General features: G+C 38.6%; 2 protein-coding genes across 2 annotated transcripts in view; both read right to left on the minus strand.

Annotated features, from left to right (window-relative positions):
- The window catches only part of LOC115958139 (probable disease resistance protein At4g27220), a 32,764-nt gene that overhangs the window by 9,371 nt on the left and 561 nt on the right, over window positions 1-22,832 (minus strand). The window contains exon 3 of the mRNA XM_031076504.1: window positions 32-141. The gene's annotated coding sequence lies outside the window, so the exon portion shown is untranslated. The remainder of the gene's footprint in view (window positions 1-31; window positions 142-22,832) is intronic.
- LOC115956350 lies at window positions 17,543-18,037 on the minus strand. The gene has a single exon (XM_031074757.1). It carries the CDS (start codon window positions 18,035-18,037, stop codon window positions 17,543-17,545), a length of 495 nt encoding a protein of 164 aa, XP_030930617.1.

Here is a 22,832-nt window from a genome sequence, read left to right on the forward strand (position 1 = left end):
TAAAGTGAAAATTTCAAAATTCAAGGTATACCTCCTTGACACACTGGTGGGTAAGTGACAAGGAAACAATTGCCACCAACTGCGCAATAAAGTAAATTGAGGTATTAATTGCGCTTGCTTCCAATTCTCCTTGCTATTCACCTGTCAAGATGAAAAAAGATGGTAAGAGATTCTTCTTTTCTTTTTCTTTTTTTATTATTTATTTTTATGCATATAGAAGGAATTGAATCATCAACTTTAGCAATTGGTATCAAGATTACTTAATGTACCGTAAGAACCAAAAGATTATTACTATAAGTTTATAATGCATTAATGCTTCTCTTTACATGGACACTACTTTCCTCAATAAGCGGAGTCTACCAGTGGTTAGCCATAAATGATACAACACAAGCTCAATTAGTTTCCTTATTTTCTCTCTCAAAAAAAAAAAAAAAAAGTTTCCTTATTAAAGTAACAGTTACTTCAATTATTATCTATTTAAAATAAATAAATAAATATTTTTACAAGTATTTTCTACCTTTACAAATATATCATTCTATTATTTTTGGTTTATTTGATTTTTTTATTTTTATTTTAGGTGAACCGTATTCTTTTCACTTTTGTTGTAGTGTATTTTTTATATTTGCTTAATATACAACTAAATTTTTACGGTTTTCAAATTTATCATTTTTTAAGGAATAAGGAGATTAACATAATAGTCAAAACTCATCACAAAATTACAGTTTTATTTTAACAAAAATTAAAATAAAACCAAAGAAATAAATATAGATTTCATAATAATTTATTACTCAAATGTACAATTGGTAGACATATTCAAATTTATAGTCATGTAACCACTGCGCACCCTTGATGCGGTGGTCACTTCACAAGTATAAATGCTTGTGGGGTGTGGGGGGTAAGGGCTGGGGTTCAAGTCTTCAGGAGGGAACTTCACACATATATACACTTAGATTAGGCTAAAATAGAAATTCTATCTTGTATAAAAAAAATTTACAGTCATGTAGATTGTGTTTTGATATAAGCTCAAATTCTTATTTCCTAAAAAAAAAAACTAAGTATTAATCCAAACCAAAATTTAACCAAAGTTATAAAAGGAAGAAAAAAGACTTTGATATGGAAAAAAAAAAAAAAAAAAAAATGCCAAAACACATATTTATAAAATAAAATAAAAATTATCAAACGTAATTAGAGTTATAAGAAAGAACAAAAATCCACCAAAAGAAAGTAGAGAGAGAGAGAGAGAGTACTAAAATTTTTTGTGTGAGAAAAATATGGATTAAATGAGAGAAATAATATCAAATTTATACAAAATAAAATAGGGAGAAGAAGAGTCAAAATATAAGAAAGAGAATATGATGAAGTGTTCTACCAAAAATAAAAAATATGATGAAGTGTAATGGTAACGTAGAAAGTTGTTGGGAGATAAAGAGAAATAGATGGAGAGGAAAGATTGAAGGAAGTGTAATAGTAGGTGTGTGTAAGGTTGAATTTAATCAACCATGTGTTGGCTTTATTCCATGACAAATTTGCTTGTAGTACAGCACTTAAAAACCCTGTATTTAGGTGGGAATCATGTAAGGGTAGTGTGTGAGAAAGTGTGAAGAAATGTTCAAGACTGTGCAGTGAAGCAGGGACTTGCAGCTGGATCTTGCGGGAGGCTTGCAGCTTGCATGCCGCCAAAAGTTGCACACGCATAGAGCATGCAGGGGAGCTGAATAGTCATGCCAGCTAGAGCACTACAGGACAAAAATCCAGACTGGCCACTCAGTTAGCTCGCGGCTTAAACTCACGACTCAGTCAAGTCGCGAGGTCAAGTCGCCAGCCAGCCCTGTTTTGGAAAAACTGACTCTTCGCATTCCATTCTCACACCAGTATAAATACCCCTCATTCCCACAAAATATGTGTGGCTATTCAGAAAGAAAAACCCTAAGAGAGGTTTCTTCAAAACACCCACCCAATTAGAGAGAGCTACTCATTCTTAGAGAGAAATCTTTGTAGTCTCTTCTCATTCCCTCTCTCATTGTCATACTTATTGAGAGGAGATTTCTATCCAAACACTACCCACACCCATTTAGAGTGTTGAGTGTTTTTTGAGATTTGGGAAGCATTGGAAGATGCCAAGGATGGCGGATGATATGGATTATAGCGGAATCCGGTAAGCTAGAAAAAAAAAAGATTCGACTCAACCTCGTTGGAGCAAGAAGCTTGCAGGGCTTAGGTACATCGGGTAGATTAGGCTTAGAGGGTCTATTGTTGTTCATGTATCCCAACTACATTTTCTAGTGGATTATTGACCGCTTGGAGGGCGGCAGAGAGGTTTTACGTCGAGGGCTTCGGTTTCCTCTTCAATAACACATTGTGTGTTGTCCTTGTGTTTGCATTTCTCTTCCCTTTATCTTTGCCTCTTATTTTCTGCTGTGGATGTGTTTTTAATTGGCTTAGATTGTTTACCAATTCTATTTTATAGCTTTTGTTCATTTTCCGCACATTTGTTGTTTGACATAAAACTTGAATTGATTAATTTGTAAATTGGGGGTCTAAACGTTCAAAGGTGTTTTTACACTATTTGAACTTTCAGTGTGGACTAACAGGGAAATAATAGTTCTTTTTTTTTTTTTTTTTTTTTTTTTTTTTTTTTTTTGAAGAAAAGTCTAAAAAAGAAAAGAAGAGGTAAAAAATAAGTGGATGATGTGGCTGCTGATGTGACTCAAAAGAAACATAGCAATAATAAATGCTACTCTTTAACTTTTATAAATAAATAAATATATAAATATATATATATATATATATATATATATATTGTGGTACCCAAACCTACTGGTACTTCCTTTAGGGATGGAGAATTTGGGCTCCTAATTTATTTGTTGGTGGGTTTACTTGCACTCCTACTAGTTATTGCTTCAAACGCTGCCTTGACAGCCTAACCCTCTAACCTTCTTTGTCACAAGCCTAATCCTCACCCTTTCTGATTCCTCCTCTCTCCTTTTTCTTCTCTCGTTATCTCATTCCTCTCTCTGAGTTTACCCACCCCTTTCCACTTTCCCTCCATTCCTTTTTATAGTCTCCCTTTAATGGGAACCCAAATAATTACTTTTCCACCTTTTCCCACGTGACCCCCACTTCTGCCCAGAATCCCTTGTAAATTGGTCCATTCTGAAAAATTCTCTTGAAACTTGCAGAAAATGCCAAACAGCGTTCAATAGCGGATTCCCCCAAGGCACTAATAACATTTGGTTAACGACCCAATATTTGACTATTAAGTCTTCGGTCGTTCCCAACTCGTTTGTTGACATCGGGCCGAGCCCAATTCAGTAATAACAAGCTATCCCCAAGTACTGATCCTATGTCTATATATTATGGATACTGGGTTGGGCCTATCCCCATTAGAGTGGGTCAACACTGGTCACTGACCCCATGTCCCTACAATAATGGCACCTCCCCCTATAAATAATGTCGTGATTTCTACCATAATCTTCTTTATTTTCTTCCAAGTTCAGAACCTTGCTATTCTTTATTTCCCTGAGCCCTTAATCTCTCCCGAGACCAATTTTGCTAGCACCAAATTACACTGTAATTTCTTCTACCCCTTTCCTTTTTCTTTCCTATTCTTTCTTAGCAATTCCAATACAGAAAAAATGGGCTTTTCACATCTCTTCAACACTAATGTGGACGTAAAAGCCTTTAAAACAAAATTCAACATCCCTCGTGATGTATATATAGCATACTACCATGAGGGAGACATAGAAGACCAAAGGTTACCCCGGGTAATATTTTTTCCTTTAATGGCCATAGTGAAAGGTGGGGTTAGGTTTCCAGTAGATCACCTCCTACTTAGGACCCTCCTCTTTTATGGGCTTAGCCCCGACCAATGCTTGCCCAATTTTTATGGAGTGGTGAGTTGCGTTGGGTGCCTTAATCGATTATATGGCCTGAACCTTGCTTACCATGACATTAACTTCCTATACGGCATATTGGGTAGTTTAAAGAATGAGTACTATCTTCAAACCCAAAACCCCATGGTGAGACTGATATTGTGCCTCCCCGACTCCAATAGGAATTCTGCAGGGGAGTTCGTGAAAGTGAGTGAGAATTGGCTCAACGGAGAACTCACCTGCCCGACCTCTCCTTAGCAGATAGGTCGGTACCTTCCTCCCCGAGGCTTAGCATAATCCCAGTGGACAGATTTTATTTTTAACTCCCCCAACCTTTTTTTTTTCTTTTGTTTTTTTTTTTATAGCATTTTCTAACTTATTCTTGCAATGTTGTTCTCTGTTTCCCTATGCAATCTCCAAGTGATTCTAGCTCGACTTGAATGTCGCACAAGTTCAGGACCTTAACTTTGTCCTGCACTCGAAGATCTTTGTTCATTATGACGGTCAGCTTAGAGTGTCACACCTAATCCTTGGGTGTGTGCCATCATACACCAGCTATTAAGATCCCTCAGGTTCCCAACCCGTCGGAGGTCAACTTGTTCCATAACCAACTCCCCTTTCATCCTGCTCTAGCAGGAAGAGGCATAGGGGCGTTGACAATCCTTCAACAAGGTCCAATGTCCCCCTTACCGAATAGTCCCTGGCTCCAGTCTCAAGAGCTGCCGAGACATTACCAGCCAGGGTTACTCCCCCGAGACGAAGCCTACCAATCAACCGATGATCATTGGGTCTAATGTGGCCTCCGCATCCAAGCCCCTTTCCACTAAATGGTAGTGCACCTTCATGATGACTTTTTCATTTGGACCTGGAGGAGTGGCTTTGAGGGTTAGGTTGCAGAGAGCCTTGACCAAGCTCTGCTATTGCTCGTAGATATAAAGCATTACTTAAGCTGCCAGGATAAGGACCTTATCCTCAAGATGAAATGACACAATATAGCTGTGAGTACCTCCTCCTTCTTTCATCCTTTTTTTTTTTTTTTTGGCTTAAGTGTGAGTTCTCAGTTTGTACTGATTCTTTGACTGCTTCTGTTGTTGTTTCAACCCGCCCAACTGACCCATCTCATGGAAGGTCGGTTTAAGGGTGTAATGGAGGAGGCCGACAAGGAAAAGGCCTTAAAGCAGGTGGCCAAGGCCATTCTAAATGAAAATGTTCTCGAGCTAGCCACTACAGAGTGAAGGGCAGCTACTGCCGAGAGGGCTTAGGAATTAGCTGAGTAGAAAGTGGAGGCCCTGTAGGTTAAACTCGGGGAGGTTGAGACCAAACTCACTGAGGCCGCAAGCATTGTCTCGGCACGTGACAAGGACTTGCTGACCTAAAGTAGACCATGAAGACATGAGAGCAGGTCTTCTACAACATCAGATTCACTGAAGCCAAGAATCCGGCGAGTGTGGTCATCATCCAAGCTTGAAGGCTTAGGTTTTCAGAGGGTTGGATGGCAACTGTGAATGCCATCGGTTTCCCCGAGTCTTTTGCATTCAGGGACCCCAACCAAATCCCCTTGCCCAATGATCTACCCGTTCAAGCCCCAACCCAAGAGCAGCCTGACGAAGAAGATGAGAAGGGGGAGGACAACCCTAGTATGGTAGAGTTAGCCAAGCAAATAGACTCCTATATGGTGGTAATCGACGTGGACAATCCGACAGCCACCATCGCTCTTGAAGGACAGGGCACCCCTTAAGTGAACTTAGGGCCAACCCCTCTGAATGCCAGTGGAGTTTCCTTAGACACTTATGTCATGACTCAAGGTCCGGTCCCCTAAAGATGCCAACCTGCTTAACCTTTTCTATCTTCTTTATGTTTAAATTTGCTATACTATGTGTACACAATTAAGTTGTATTTGTTTTAACATTAAGTTGTACTTGTTTTATGTATTGAACACTATTTTTTTTGCTAAATATGGAGATTGAACTCTTTTGGCTAAATCTTTTTCTTTCAATTTAGACTTTTACATTATTTTGATTAGTATGTGATTACGTAACCGATCCCTTTTATCTGAATAACATACCATCTTCGAATGATATCGTGCTAATAAATTTCACAAATTGCTCTAAGTATACACATTTGGCGACCCGAACGTGGCATGACCAACCTATTTGACCTAGATGTGGGTTATTATGATCTTTGATTAGTGTTACAAAACTTTGTGAACAACTGTTGTCAATTCACAGGAAACGTCACAAAAAAAAAGACTTGTAGTTTAATTTATATAACTAAGGTCTTTCAACTAGTCGGTCATCAATCCGAGCTTGATCCTTTGTTTTTAGAATCGAAGATCTGGTAAGGTTTCCACCTAGTTGGTGACTGAGGTCAAGCAAGGACTAGGCTTCTATCCTTAAAGATAATTCATTAAGGTTTTTGACAGTTTTTAGACCCCTTAAACAATTGATTAAACCTAGGTAATTAGCCAAGTTGTTACTTAGTCTAATTAAACAAGTCTAGGTTATCACAATATAAAAGATCAAATCATGCAAAGCAGCGGAAAATAAATAACACAAGATATGATCACCTAGGAAACCAAATAGGTAAAAATCTGGGGAGGATTTAACCTAGCTATCCTCAAGGTAAACTTGAATCCACTATCTTGAAAGAATTGAAATTCATACAATAAGACTTACAAGCCCCCACGCTCGACTTCTTATTGCTACCAACCAGTAGAACTTACTGATACGACCACGTGCAAGCTCCGAATCCACGGACTCTTTCTTTCTTGGATTTACCACCAGCTACAAGCACACCCGCTTGTGTTTTCTTTAAACTTTAATGGTAGCAACTGAATTGATCATCAAGGCGTAGATAAATCTTCTCCTTGAAAACCCTAAGTTTGTGTAAAGGAAAGCTCCTTTAGATCTCACAAGAGATTTACACAAACCGCAAATATGAGCAACACTAAAACGTGGCTAGGGTTTGCCTTTTATACTTAGGACAAATAAGAAACCCTAAAAACGTTTTAAAACAACTAGGGTTGAGTTGGACGAATATGCAGAAAAGCATTCTGCTCGAGCTTTGATCGATCGAGCCTGTCTTTTGATCGATCGAGCCAGGCCGAAAGGCACACTGCTTTCTGCTTTAACTCGATTCCAACTTTACATTGATACACAACTTTGAGCTAGCTTTAAACACTTCTAAACACATTGTTTTGATCATGGTTTGCCAACAATACATATTAGAGTTCTAAATACATAAAATCCTAAACTTTAGAACCTAACAAACTCCCCCTTTGGCAATCTGTGACAAAACACAACTTAGAAGCTCAAAGTTTACAAAATAAAAAGCCCTTTACAAAATAATGCTCATAAAACAAATTCAATCCTAACTACTATCCATTAGTTGCAAGTGTAGACAGCAGCTCAATTGAATCAACCTGTATATTTCCTGAAACACTAAACAAAATGCATAACCGCATGTGTGGAAACAAAACAAGTAAACAAAATAACTTCTTGATTTCAAACAACACACAAATAAAGACATATATCAATGAATAACTCATAAATATAAATCAATAAGCAGTTTGAAACAAGAAACAAATAAAGTACCAACAAAACATAAAACTCCCCCTAACATGAATATCTTATCAAAAACAAGGTAAGAGCTAAAAATGCATAAGTACAAAGTGAAGCACCTAGATACAATCTAAAACTCCACAAGCTCCAACCAAGAACAAATAAACTCTAAACTCCCCCTGAAAACAAAAACCCTACAAAGTACTCCCCCTTTTTGTGACGAAATGCCAAAGGGCAAACAAGCTATCCATCATCAAAAGGGAGGTGGTCTAAACTGCGCCAACTTTGCACGCAAGGCACGAATCTCATCAAGCACATCCACCAAAATCTGTCCTTGAGTTGCCTGAACGGTCAAGACATGATCCAACGTGCGACAAATGTCTGAATCATCCGAAGCAATCGGTGGAGGAACATCAGCATCAGTAGCAGCACCTGAAATCTCAGCAACAGCTGTACCTGTAGAAGAGGAAGGAGGGGGAACACCACTAGATGACGCACCTCTAGGACGAGAAGGAGTAACTCGCAACTGAGTAGCCCTCTGACGAAGAAAGGTGGCACCTATGGGAGCAATCACATGAACAAGCTCACCAGACGAAAAACCATCTAGACCTAAGTAGAGCAAAATCCTATGAATGAAAATAGGATGAATCAATGCATGCCCTACGGCAGAACTCCTATGAACCTCATTCAAAGAACGAAGAAACAAGTGAGGAAAACTGATAGACGCTCCAGAAACAAAGGCGTACAAAAACACACATCGCTCTAGAGGGATGGTGTGGAAATGAGAGATAGGCCATAAGGAATGACACACAATCCTAAAGAAGAGATAGGCCGTCTCGGTAAGCTTAGCGGACGTGATCCGAGGATCAGAACCCCACTGGATAGATGACCCAGTGATGTAAGATATGACAACGTCTAATGAGGGAGACTCATCATAGGGATAGTCAGCATCCCGAACAACCGGCACCCCAAGAGCCTCAGCCACTACCCGAGGGATAATGGTGAACTCTACACCTCGTATCCAACTCTAAACAAGGGTGTTGGAATCATAGACGTGGGAAGAGAGGTTCGAGAAGAACTCTCTAATCAGGGTAGTCGGGGGTGGATAATCTATCTCTAAGAGAGGCAACCAACCTCTAGACTCAAAATTGGCCCTAATGGCCGGATCAAGCTCATCCAACACAACAGCTCGCTCAGCCCAGATCTTACGCTTATAGTTCAAAGTGTCATAGACTTCTCTACACTTATCATTCTTAAACAGCTCAACCCTAGTGGGAGACTCAGAGGAAGTGGAAGTAGTCCTATGAGCTCTAGTTTTCCTAGGCATGGTGCTAAGATAAGGATCAAAACACAGAGCGAAAGAACAAAAAACACAAAACCAAAACCAAGGGCAGACTGCAAGTTAGCACAAAAACAGAATATAGAATAAAAATCTATATGATGCATGAACAAGTTTAAATGTCATGATGCATGTTCTAATGCAGCGAATTAAGTCCAAAAGGTTCAAATTACAAAATTGGCTTGAACATTAAGATGTTTAACACAAAAACCCCAAAATTTGGAAAACCACTTGATCAATTTGAAAAATATTGACGAATTGATCATTACACATGATATAATAACAAAAATAATGACCAAATACATTAATTGGATAAGCCAATTTCATCAATTTAAGCCAATTTGACAAAATCCCCAATTCGGATCAAATTCAAAACCCTAGAATTTTCAATTTTTCAAAAACCACAAAATTGATCAAATTAAACTATAGGGAACATCATTATAGCATCATAGCATAAAAACCCATTGATCAATTTCACAAGAATAGGTTCGAATCATCAAAAACCCCAATATGGTGAAAGTTCCAAAAATACCCATGATAATGCATGAAAAATGCATGAAATCAAAAAATAAACTTGAAAAAGAAGGGCAAAAGGGACTTACCAGCTTCTAAGGACAAAAATCTTGCAAAAATCTTGAAGGAAAACGACAAAAAAAATGGATGGTGGAGCCTAGAGCCAACGCGGAGAGACAAAAAAGAAAAGAACTATTTGAAAAGTAACTTTGAAAAAGTCCAAATCTGTCTTTTAAAAAACCTGATTCACGAGTTTCGATCGGTCGAAAATCAGCCTCGATCGATCGAAACAGACAGAGACTCCCTCTCTCAAATTTTAAAAATTTCGATCGGTCAAAAAACAGAATGGACTGATCGAATTAGGCAGAGGCTCACCATATTTTTGAGGAAAAACACAATTTTTGAAAAACAAGATGATTTAACTCAAAGCATTGAAATTTAAGAATAAAAATGCATGAGTATGAGATGATATGATTTTCAAATCAAGAATTTTAAGCCCAAAATTCCCAAAAGCAAAATTTCTTGCATTCTCCACAAATTTTCAAGCAACAAATTAAGTTTGCACATAATTCAAAGTATTTGCAATAACTTGGTTGGTCAGACCATAAACACACACAATAACATGTACAATGTTTAGCAAAGAGTAACTCGTGTAGTGTGTGCAACTAACAAAAACTTGAGATACATGTGAGGTGATATGTGAATAGCAATCAATCACAAAGTCTACAAAATTCATCACAAAGAATTTAAAAGAGACTATCACCTAAAGAGTTACATCATATAACTCCCACATTTCCTAGATCATAAGCTTGCAATCATGTAAGTTTCTTGTATTTATGCCTCATAATATACATTCCAATTTTAAGTTATGTGAGTTTGGCATCAAGCCTAATAGTACACACCAATTTTGATTTTAAGAATTAAGAAGTTTAACCGAGGCTTCACCTTATGTTCTTTTTGTGCATGTGCTATACTTTCACGAGCACAAAATTTTATGATATGCACTAAGGTGTTCATGATTGGTTAGTGAACAGTGGTGAGATGGTTATTTATGCCTTTCTCTTAAATGTTCAAGTCCAACATTTAAAAACATGTGACTTCAAGATTAAGACATAGTAATCAAAAACCATAAACATCTTTCCCACACAACATGCACTACAAATCTTCAACTAGTGAAGTGCAATAAATAAGCTCATCAAAGCTAAACAAGATACAAAAGACATGTTATGTGAAAATAAATTGACCAACCTTGTTCTCAAAAACCAAGAAGAATAGAGCAAAACAAAATGTGCTTCCTTTTTCTTCCTTTTTAAAAAATAAATAAATAAATAAATAAATAAAACACACCTAGAATGAAATGCATGAATGTTATGTTATGCAAATCCTAGAAACAAAAAAAAAAAAAAAAAAAAAAAAAAAAAAAAAAAAAACAAAAAAAAAACAAAACAAAAAAAAACAAAACAAAACAAAACAAAACAAAACCAAAGAACAATGGTCACAAAGGATAGAGCAAATGAAGCACAAGGACCATGTCAGAAAGACTTAGTTAGGTCGAGTCTTTTGCATCTAAAACCTTTTAGATGCACCACGAGTATTGGAGTTCTTATTCACTTGAGAATGATTACCAACTCCAGGATTGGAATAAAGGTTTAAAGCCTTTACCAAATCACCAATTAGTACCATAGGATCAAGTGCTTGAGGCACAAGTACTTTTGGTTTGTTTGCTCTCTTAGCAGCTTGCAGCTTGTAGCAATTTGGCGGATGTGTCCAGTCTTTCCACAAAAGTGACAAACCCATGCAGGTTTATCATGTGTCTTGTCCTTAGATAGGGTAGGCTTCTTAGGCTTAGATTCTTTCAGATCAACCCTAATCTTCCTAGATGATGAACCTTCTAAGGGTTTAGCAACCTCACTCACAGAGGGTTTGACAGTTTCACTTACTATCTCACTCACTGAAGGTTCAGAAGAAGAAGATGAAGGAACAAACTTAGTGGAATGGGGAGCGGACACAGAGATGCTATCAACATAACCTAATCCAGTTTTGTCAGAAGACGACTTTTGAACACTCAGCATTTGATCAAGTTTAGAACTAACAGATCTAGCAACAGATAAATCAAGTTCCAAAGATTTAACTTTATCAAGCAAAAGCATGTTTTCAGTTTTCACATTGTTCAAAAGATCATTAGCATCAAACAATTTAACAAGCAAGATTTTCTTTTCAAGCTCAAGAGATTCAATTTTCTTCAGGCCAAGTTCAACATTCATAGCATCCTTTGCAGCAACTTTGCAAAGTTTGTTATAGGCCTCTTCAAGATCTGCATCTTCAGAGAGTTCCCCATCAGAAGGGTTCTCTTCAACAGATATGCTCTCATCAACTACAGCAGTAACAGTGAAAGTAATAAAGTTTCCATCCTCATCACAATCAGACTCATGATCAGAAACTTCACCATCACTAAGGGTTACAGCCATAGCCTTACCCTTAGATTTCAAATAGGTTGGACATTCAGATTTCATATGTCTATACCCTTGACATCCAAAACACTGAGAGCCCAAGGAATTATTGGAAGATTGACCTACTCTTTCTCTAGGTTTATCATTGTTGTTAACCTTAGTGGAATCATGCTTCCTAAAATTTCTAGGTTCAGCAGTGTTTGTGCCTCTTGCCTTTCTATTGCTATTCCTAAGAAAGTTTCTAAAGTTCTTGGCAAGATAGGCAATCTCTGTAGCAGAGAGCTCATCATCAAATCCACCACCTTCAACATCATCAACTGACATAAAAGCCATTGATTTGGATTTGGTAGTTTTGGGTAGATCCAACTCATAGAATTGAAGAGATCCTACAAGTTCATCAACAGGGATGGAGTCCACATCCTTGCTTTCAGTAATGACAGCCACCTTAGGTCTAAAGTTTTCAGTCAAAGATCTAAAAATCTTCCTAACAATTTTAGATTTATCATAGATTTCACCCAAGTTAAAAGCAGAATTAATAATATTATTTAATTTAGCATAGAATTCATCAAAAGATTCATCATCAGACATCCAAATGCTTTCAAATTTAAAAGTCAATTGCTGCAATTTATTTATTTTGACAGCCTTTGTGCCTTCATGCACAGTCTGGAGGATATTCCAAGTAGTATGAGCGATCTCAACATTTGAGATTCTCTTAAATTCCTCCATAGAAATAGCATTAAAAATCGCATTCATAGCCTTACTATTAAACGAAGCTGCTTCTTTTTGAGAAGTTTCCCACTCACTAACAGGAGTAGTGGGCTTCTCCTATCCGTATTCAACGGAGTTCCACACCCTCTCATCAATGGATTTCAGGAATGCTTTCATCCTTACTTTCCAATAAGCATAATTATTCCCATCAAAGTGAGGAGGAATAAGTAGAAAGTGTCCGTGTTCCATGACAACAGAGGTTAAGGATCAGCTCAGTGATCAAAGGATCAACAACAAAAGAGCTACCCGCTCTGATACCACTTGATAGTTTTTAGACCCCTTAAACAACTGATTAAACCTAGGTAATTAGCCAAGTTGTTACTTAGTCCAATTAAACAAGTCTAGGTTATCACAATATAAAAGATGAAATCATGCAAAGCAGCGGAAAATAAATAACACAAGATATGATCACCCAGGAAACCAAACCGGTAAAAACCTGGGGAGGATTTGACCTAGCTATCCTTAAGGTAAACTTGAATCCACTATCTTGAAAGAATCGGAGTTCATACAATAAGACTTACAAGCCCCCACGCTCGACTTCTTATTGCTACTAACCAGTAGAACTTACTGACACGACCACGTGCAAGCTCCGAATCCACGGACTCCTTCTTTCTTGGATTTACCACCAGCTACAAGCACACCCGCTTGTGTTTTCTTTAAACTTTAATGGTAGCAACTGAATTGATCATCAAGGCGTAGATAAATCTTCTCCTTGAAAACCCTAAGTTTGTGTAAAGGAAAGCTCATCTAGATCTCACAAGAGATTTACACAAACCGTAAATATGAGCAACACTAAAACGTGGCTAGGGTTTGCCTTTTATACTTAGGACAAATAAGAAACCCTAAAAACGTTTTAAAACAACTAGGGCTAAGTTGGACGAATCTGCAGAAAAGCATTCTGCCCGAGCTTCGATCGATCGAGCCTGTCTTTCGATCGATCGAGGCAGGCCGAAAGGCACATTGCTTCCTGCTTTAACTCGATTCCAACTTTACATTGACACACAACTTTGAGCTAACTTTAAACACTTCTAAACACATTGTTTTGATCATGGTTTGCCAACAATACATATTAGAGTTCTAAATACATAAAATCCTAAACTTTAGAACCTAACAGTTTCCACCTAGTTGGTAACTAGGGTTAGGCCGAGGTCAGGTTTCTATCCTTAGTGATAATTCATTAAGGTTTCCACCTAGTCAATGGCCGGGGTCAAGCTGAGGCTAGATGTCTGTCCTTAGAAAAATAATTACACAATTTTCAGGAGTAATATGATGCACGGTAACTGGATCCTTTCCACGCTTTCTGTTTAAACCTACTCACAACATTTGACATTCTTACAATAATTATATTACAACTAAGGATAATATTTCTTTATATTGCTAACATTACATGGTCAGGGTAAGGGTCTCTCTTCCTCATCCTCTAGATAGTAAACCTCCGTTCCAGCCACGGTTGTCACTCGGTAGGGCCCCTCCCAATTAGAGGCGAGTTTTCCTGCATTCTGATCTTTCATACTTCCCACTGCTTTCCACAAAACTAGGTCTCCTACCACAAACTCTCTAGGCTTTACATTCCTATTGTACCCTTGAGCTAACCTCGACTGGTAATCAGCAAGCCAAACAGATGCCATGTCTCGTCTCTCTTCCAAGAAGTCTAAATTCTCAAACATTTGTGCATCATTGTTGCCTGGAGAGAAACCAGTGACCTTATACTTGTCATGCTTATCTCCACTAGTGTGGTTCAGTAGGCCCACAAAACGCTTAGCAACTCCTCGGCCCAATTTGTTTTTCCCCCTCCAGTCTCTTCTTCAAACCATTCACAATTGTTATGTTCATGGCCTCCGCCTGTCCATTACTCTAGGTATACGCCAAGGATGAGTATCTATTGATGATCCCTAGATTGTTATAGTACTTAGATACGCCAAGGATGAGTATCTGGAATGCCTTGCTGTCAAACTGCAGTCCGTTGTCCAGGGTACCCCAAACCTCGTGACAATATTCTTTCATACAAATCTCTTCACATCAACATCCTTGATGTTTGCCAAAGCTTCAGCTTCCACCTATTTCGTAAAATAATCAGTGGCGACCAAAACAAACTTTTTATTCCTGTTGCCCAAGAAAATGGCCCAATGATGTCCAAAGCCAATTGCGCAAAGGGCCAAGGGCTGGTGATTGAGTTCAAGTTTCCACTTGGTTGATGTATGTTTGGAGCACGTTTCTGGCATTAATCACACTTTTGGACATATTTGGCTGCATCCTGTTACATGATGTCCGAACCCAATTGCGCAAAGGGCCTAGGGCTGGTGATCGGGTTCGAGTTTCCACCTGGTTGATATATGTTTGGAGTGTGTTTCTGGCATTAATCACACTTCTTGACATATTTGGCTGCATCCTGTTACATGTTTGGCCACCAGAACCCCTGGGTCATAGCTCGGTAGGACAAAGACCTTCTCCTCAAATGTCCACCACAAATCCCTTCATGCAACTCAACCAGGAGTTCAGCAACATAATTCGGGTGAAGATATAACAGATATGGACCTCCGAATGATCGCCGATACAACTTTTTACCCTCGAATAACCAAAAATGTGCCAATGTTCTCCATACCTTCTCTGCCTCTTTCGCATCAGTCGACAAGGAAGGAAACATAAGAGTCTATTCAACTATGCTCAGACAACGAGGCCAAGGCTATAACTGGGTGATGCTCTATGCTCGGTTGCTCTAACAACTCTACAAAAATCATTTGTGGAACATATTCATCCGATGACAAGGCCAAAGTGGCCAATGAGCCAACATGACTATTCTAACTTTTTGGTAATTTGGCCACACTTACCTTTCGGAAACATGCTTGCAGTGTCCTGAACAACTTCAAGTACTACGACATACGGGAGTCCTTCGCTTCAAAGCTTCCTTCTACTTGGCTTACCACTAGTCTTGAGTTCGAGAATACTTCTACCTCCTTGGCACCTAACTTCTAGGCTTCACTAAGACCAATAATAAGTGCTTCATATTTAGCTTCATTGTTAGAAGCTCGAAAACCCAATTTTAATGATTTTTCCAATCTTAACCCCTCAGGGGACATCATTACGATCCCAACCCCAAATCCTCTTGCATTAGACGCACCATCCACAAACAACTGCCACGGATGAACTGAAACTTGGCATACCCCTGCGAAGACCCCTGGTGCTGGTGTGAATTCAGCCACGAAGTCTGCTAATACCTAGCCCTCAATGGAGAGCCACGAAGTATGCTTCATATCAAATGTCCTAAGTCTCGTTCCATATTTGGATATTCTCCCAATGAAATCTGATCTCCTCAAGAGTGATTGTAGAGGATATTCGGTTAGCACCCAAACTGCATGGGCCTAGAAGTAATGAGATAATTTCCTTGTCACATGCACCAATGCTAGCGCCATCATCTTTAGTGGCAGGTACCAAGTCTCCACATCCCTCAACGTTTTGATAATGTAATACACCAGTCTTTGGATCTTGCCTTGGTGTCTTAGCAACACAACACTCACTGCATGGTCGGAGACCACCAAATACATATATAAATCTTCCTTAGGCTCAGGTCGGGATAAAATATGAGGGCCAGCCAAATAGCACTTCAAGTCTCTAAACACCGTGTCACACCCCTTGGGCCATTGAAAACCCTCCACTTTTTCAACAATTGAAAGAACGGTCTACACCTATCTGCTGACCTTGAAACAAACCGATTCAGGGTGGCAATCATCCCGGTGAGTCTCTGCACTTCTTTAGGGTTATTGGGTGGGTTAAACTGCTGAATTGCTATAATCTGGTCGAGGTTAACCTCTATTCCTCGACTAGTTATCATGTAGCCCAAGAACTTACCTGACCCCACCCTAAAGGCACATTTGCTTGCATTGAGGTGCACCTTGTGTTGTCTCAGTATTTTGAAAACCTCGACCAGATTCAGTACATGATCTTCATTCTTCTAGCTTTTAACCACCATATCATCAATATAAACTTCCACCGTGTCCCCAATCTAATCTTTAAACATCTGAGTGACCATTCATTGATACGTAGCTCCCGCATTCTTTAGCCTAAAAGGCATCACTCTGTAATGATAATTACCTTTAGGCGATATGAAAGAGGTCTTCTCCTGATTCATAGGTGCTAGGACAATTTGATGATAACCTTGAAAGGCGTCCAAGAAAATCATTCTTAGATGTCCATATGTGGCGTCCACCAATTAATCTATCTTAGGTACAGAGAATGGATCTTTCAGGCAAGCTCGGTTGAGGTCGGTAAAACTGACACAAACTCTCAATTTCCCATTTTTCTTTTTCACTACCACTGTATTTAACAGCCACTCAGGAAAGAACACCTCCCTAATAGCCCCTACCTGCTTGAATTTTTGTACCTCCTCATTCACGGCTTCCACATGTGGCTTCATTGATTTCCTCAGCTTCTGCTTTTTCAATGGCACTAAGGGATCTACATTTTGCTTATTTGTAATAAAGGTTGGGTCCACCCCGGGCACTTCGTATGGATTCCACGCAAACACGTCAAAATTTTGTAATAGTGACAGAAGTACTTTCACTCGATCTTCTACTCACAAACTCTTTCCTATCCAAAAATACCTGTAGGTGTAAGGCAAAATTCATATTTGAACCAACTCCTCAGCACTGTCTGCCCCTGTTAAACCCTCAGGGCACTATAATTGTTATAACTGCTTCACTTAAACTTGCTCCTTCTGCTTAATCTCATGGTTTATCGCAGCCACTAAGCACTGCTATGCCACCTTTTGATTGGCTCGGACCATGGCGACACCATCTTCAGTAGGAAATTTGACCTTTTGTTGCAGTGTGGATGGTACTACTCTCATGGCATGGATCCAAGGCCGTCCTAAGATCGCCATGTATGGCGAAAAGGTGTTCACTACTATGAACTTACCATAACTTCCTTTCCCTTGGTCACTACTGAGAGCTTTATCTACCCTTCGGGCACCACTACTTTCCCTTCAAATCCCACTAACGGTGTGTAATACTTTCTCAGATCTTCGGGCTTTAATCCTAATCCTTTTTATAGAACAGCATACATGATCTCAGCCCCACTTCCTTGGTTTATCATTACTCTCTTCACCAAGAATCCTCCAATCCGTGAAGTCATAACCAAAGCATCGTCATGCGGTTGTGACGTTCCCTCCAGATCTTCTTCATCAAAAGTAATTAGATCTCTATTCACCTTAGGCCTCTTCTTAGGTCGGTTTATCACCTCCGCATCGAACGGGGTTGCCACACTCAATATGCCCCTCCGGTGGCTTACATTCACACCAATAGAGGCTGCATGGATAACCTCAATGATTCCCAAGGGCGGGAGAAATGTATTGCCTTGGCTTCCTGACCCCTGTCCTACGTTTCTAGCTCCTTGTCCGACAACAAACTCTTTCAAATGTCTTGCCTTTACGAGCTGCTCCAGGTGATCCTTCAGTACACGACATTGCTTGGTATTATGACCCTTCTCCCTATGGTAAGTGCAGTACAAGCTTTGATTCCTTTTAGGAGGGTCCCTACCCATCTTCCCTAGCCATCAGAAGTATGGCTCATTCTTAATGAGCTCAAGGATCTTGTAGACGAGCTCTTTGAAGGCCACATTAACACCCCTAGGTCGTGGAGCCACATTTTCACTCGGGACCCTTGGTTCCTTTCTGGTCCTCTGTTAAAATCTCTTGGGCTGAAAGTCTCTATTGTACTGGGAAGAAGCTAGAGCTTTGCCTTTGCCTTGCAGCCTATCGTCTTCAGCAACTTGTTCATTCCTTCTCCTATTTCATTATATAACTCCCAGTACCTATTTGCATATGACCAAAGAGTCTCTCCACTTCCCATCCTCATGGATAACAACAAGTTGATTGGTTAAGGAACCCTACTGCAAGTTATAAATCGTGCCCCAAATGCCTGAATTAGTTCCCTGAAGTTATAATTAAAGTATTTCCTTAAGCCATTGAACTACCTCATTATCATGGGCCCGAGGTTGAATGAAAAAACTTTGCACATCAACCCGTCATTTTGGGAATAGAGAGACATTATCTAAATATAATGGCTGACATGCTCCACCGAGTTAGTTTTGCCATCGTAGCAAGTAAGCAATGGATGATTGAAATTTCTCGGCATTTCAGTAAATTCTATCTTGCCGGAGAAAGGTGATTGGGCAACTCTTCACAACACTCGACTCATGGCATCCAAAGCCAAATTCTGATGCCCGCGTCTATCCTAATGTGGAGTATCGTGACAACGTCCCATGGTCTGGTGGGATCTATCCCTTGACTGACGCGAACCACTACAGTGAGACGATTCAATAGTGCCACCCCCAGTATAGTTATGGTTGTCAAACGACCCCTCACAATCCCTCTTATGGTGCTAGCCTTTGAGCTATATCTCCAGCTCTTTGACTTGCTTTCATAGGTTTTCCAACTCCTATCCCACTTGTTGCGATAAGATTGCTCGAGGACATAAGATACTGTTCATTACCCCTATGAGGATCCTTCATCCAAATCAAGTCTGGTTTGATGCCCTTCTTGTATGCGTTACTACTCCCTTTTATGCTCCCTCTCCAACCTCCTTTGGCCTCAAGATAAGGCCCTGGAATGATATCCTCCAACTGATCCTTCTTTAACATGTGGGCCTTCCATCTTGAACAGTATCAGGCTAGCTCAAAGTCTTCTGTTGAGTAGGATCCCCATAGACAGCGCCAATTATGGTACCCAAACCTAGTGGTACGTCCTTTAGGGATGGAGAATTTGGGCTCCTAATTTGTTTGTTGGTGGGTTTCCTTGCACTCCTACTAGTTACTGCTTCAAACGCTGCCTTGACAGCCCAACCTTCTAACCTTCTTTGTCACAAGCCTAATCCTCACCCTTTCTGATTCCTCATCTCTCCCTTTACTTCTCTCGTTATCTCACTCCCCTCTCTGAGTTTGCCCACCCCCTTTCCACTCTCCCTCCATTCCTTTTTATAGTTTCCCCTTAATGGGGACCCAGATGATTACTTTTCCACCTTTTCCCACATGGCCCCCACTTCTGCCCAAAATCCCTCATAAATTGGTCCATTTTGAAGATTCTCTTGAAACTTGCAGCAAAAGCCAAACAGTGTTCGATAGCGGATTCCACCAAGGCAGTAACAGTGTTCGATTATTGACTCAATATTTGACTATTGAGTCTTCGGTTGTTCCCAACCTGTTTGTTGACATCATGCCGAGCCTAGTTCAATAATAACAAGCCATCCCCGAGTACTGATCCTATGTCCATATATTATGGATACTAGGTTAGGCCTATCCTCATGGGAGTGGGCCAACGCTGGTCATTGACCCCATGTCCCTATATATATAAAATTAATTAATTAATTAATTTTTTAAGAAAATTTCATCAATCTCTCTAAAGGGATTTTTTTGCTATTTAACATGATTTTTGGAATAATTTTATTAGTTAGCATGATTATGAAACATATTTGTAAACTAGCATCTTGAGTCTATGGAACTTGAGATTGCTTATCAAATTCGAGCCTTTAAGGCTCAAGTTCCATGTGTTGGTAAGAGCTGATGTGGAAAATTATCCATGTGGAATTCGAGTTTCCTAAAGCACAACACCACATTTCATCCTAAATCGTAAAACCAAAAACAAGCCCAAGCTAAGAGAGAGAGAAAAAAGCCAGACCAAAAACAAACCCAACCAACATACATCAATGCTGCTCACCGCCGCTTTAGTGCCAAGATCAAAACCTCAAAAAAAAAAAAAGGTCTGCTGCTCTATACCGTGGGATTATGTTTTGATTTGGGTATGGAGAAATGAGTATTTTTCTAATTTTTGGGTATGGGTGTTTGTGAAATGGGTTTGGATGTTTGAGAAAGGAAAAGAAGAAGATCTGGAGAAAGAAGAAAGAACAAGAAAGCTAGAGAAAGTAGAAAGCAAATTGAAAAAGGAGAAGAAGAGATTTGGAGAAAGAAGAAAGAATGAAGAAGAAAGCAGGTACACATGGATTTTTATGTTTAGCTCAGTTTTGCCACACTTAGAACTTAAGCATCAATTACTCGAATTCCTTCAAAAAACTCGAGCACCTAAGGCTCGAGATGATAGTTTGCTAAAATATTTACTAAAATAATTCTAAATGGAAAATTTCCCCCTCTTCAGGTTTAAAGAAACATCAATGCTCAAATTTTCCCCTTGGGCTGTATAATAAATATAACATATATTATAAAATCTCTTTTTCACCCTTGGATTATCCTATTTTAATCAAATCTTTCTAATTTTTTAGAAAAATCAAGTAACCTAGGGATAAATAATTATTTCATCAATAAGTCAAAGACAAATTAAAAACATTATTAATTAACAAAGAAAAGTAGTCAACAAAAATAGGATAAGTCAAAGACGAATCACACATTTTGAACAAATATGTTAATAATACTTATCACAAAGTTTAGGGGTGAGACTCTCATTTCCTAAAATTTTGAGATTAATGTCAAATTTTTTTTTTTTTTTTTTTAAATTGGTGTAATTTCATTTTCTACTCTAGGCTATACTATACCAAGGGAAAATGATAAAGCCAATAATGACTTATTTTATTTCCCTTAATTTTCTACTCTGGACTAGACTTTTATGTAGTTCAAAAATACCCTTATACCTTACATTTAACAGGGAAAAAATTCGAGGACAACCCAGTAAATGTATATCTCCAACTCCACTTAAAATGCCTACAAAATAGGACACTCTCCTACTAATCCATGTCTTCAAAACAAATTTATCTAATTTTTTTTTTAAAGGGAAAATTATGACACTAGAAAAAAAAAAAAAAAAAAAAAAAAAGCGTCATTGCACACGCAAAGTATGTGTGACGAGGCTAGTATATATATACTGTGTTGAGAGAATCGAAGTTATCATTAGGTCCAAATGCACCATCACCTTCACCCTAATACAATTTTTAGGAAGTAAAGAATCCTAGAAAACTAAATGAAAGGCTTTAAGAAGTTGGAATCTTTGACCTCACATGGCAGTTTTTATTTTTTTGGTTTTTATGAGCTTCACACATGGCAGTTTATGGATCTAAAATGTATCTTACACATATATCCTATATTGTTAGAGAATAAAAATAATTTATAAATGTTTAAAGCATTTGCTGTTTCTATATAAGGTGTGTATATTATAATTTGGTTATTTAAAAAGTTTGGGGAGAGGTATTTTGGGTATCTTGGTGTTATTTTTCTCATTTTAGAGGTTTTAGGGGTATCTTGGAGGTTTGAAGATATTTTGATAATTTTGAAGGTTTGTGGGCGTATTTTTGGAGATCTTAGGGGATATTTTAGTCATTTTTGTGATTTTGGTATCTAAGGGATAATTCGGCTATTTGGAGGCTTCATGAATATTTTGGTTATTTCAGGAGAGTTTTTGTTATTTTGCAGATTTTGGGAGGTATTTTTGTTATTTTCGAGTTTTTTAGGTAGTTGGTGGGGAGTATTTTGATCATTTTTGAAATTTTATAGATATTTTGTTTAGTTTGGAAGTTTTGGAATATTTCTATCATTTAAAGATTTCAAAAGGATTTATTGTCATTTTGGAGATCGAGTTATTTTAATCAGTCTTGAGGTCATAAGGTTATTTTGGTCAATTTAGTGGTTTATAGATATTTTTGTCAAAAACTCCAACATAATATGAGTACGACATGGTTTGAGTCTAGTGATCCAATGCACTAGACCCAAGCTTTGCCAATATGAGTAACAAACCAAATGTGATAATCTTATATTCTTATATACTTAGGATGTGATTCCATGGATAAAAATTTTCACAAACTAAACTCCAATATAGGGTTAAGTGTATGACTTTATTATGCATAGGGCTCTCCATGGGTCAATTGAAGTTGGTTTTAGGGTCAACCGAGCAATCGACCCGTTCATGGCAAGTTTAAATTTAACCAATTGGTGTTGATCGCAAGTATATGAGTCATCAATTGTCACAACTAAGGTGTTCTGACAACTGGATCCGTTCAAATTGGTTCAAACTTGGTGGCATGGACTAATCATGGCAAATCTATCATATTTGATGGAGACTCGCTAAATCCGGCTAAGATCTTGCTAGATTTGGCTATGATCTCACCATATGTGGCAAAAATCTCTCTATATATGCGAAGAATGGCACTATTTCGGTTGGAGTTGTAGTAAAACTTGAAGTTGGATTTGAGACGAGGAAACCATAAATTGATTCAAGATAGTCGAGTTTGTTTGGGATAGACCCACTGTCGATAGACCAAGTGACTGGATCGAACAACCTTCAGTTCAAATTCCACCAAGATGAACGATTCTGTTGGGTCCAAGTCTGGATAGGATATCT

The sequence above is a fragment of the Quercus lobata genome, chromosome 8 (genome assembly GCF_001633185.2).
Source record: "Quercus lobata isolate SW786 chromosome 8, ValleyOak3.0 Primary Assembly, whole genome shotgun sequence".
Lineage (NCBI taxonomy): Eukaryota > Viridiplantae > Streptophyta > Magnoliopsida > Fagales > Fagaceae > Quercus > Quercus lobata.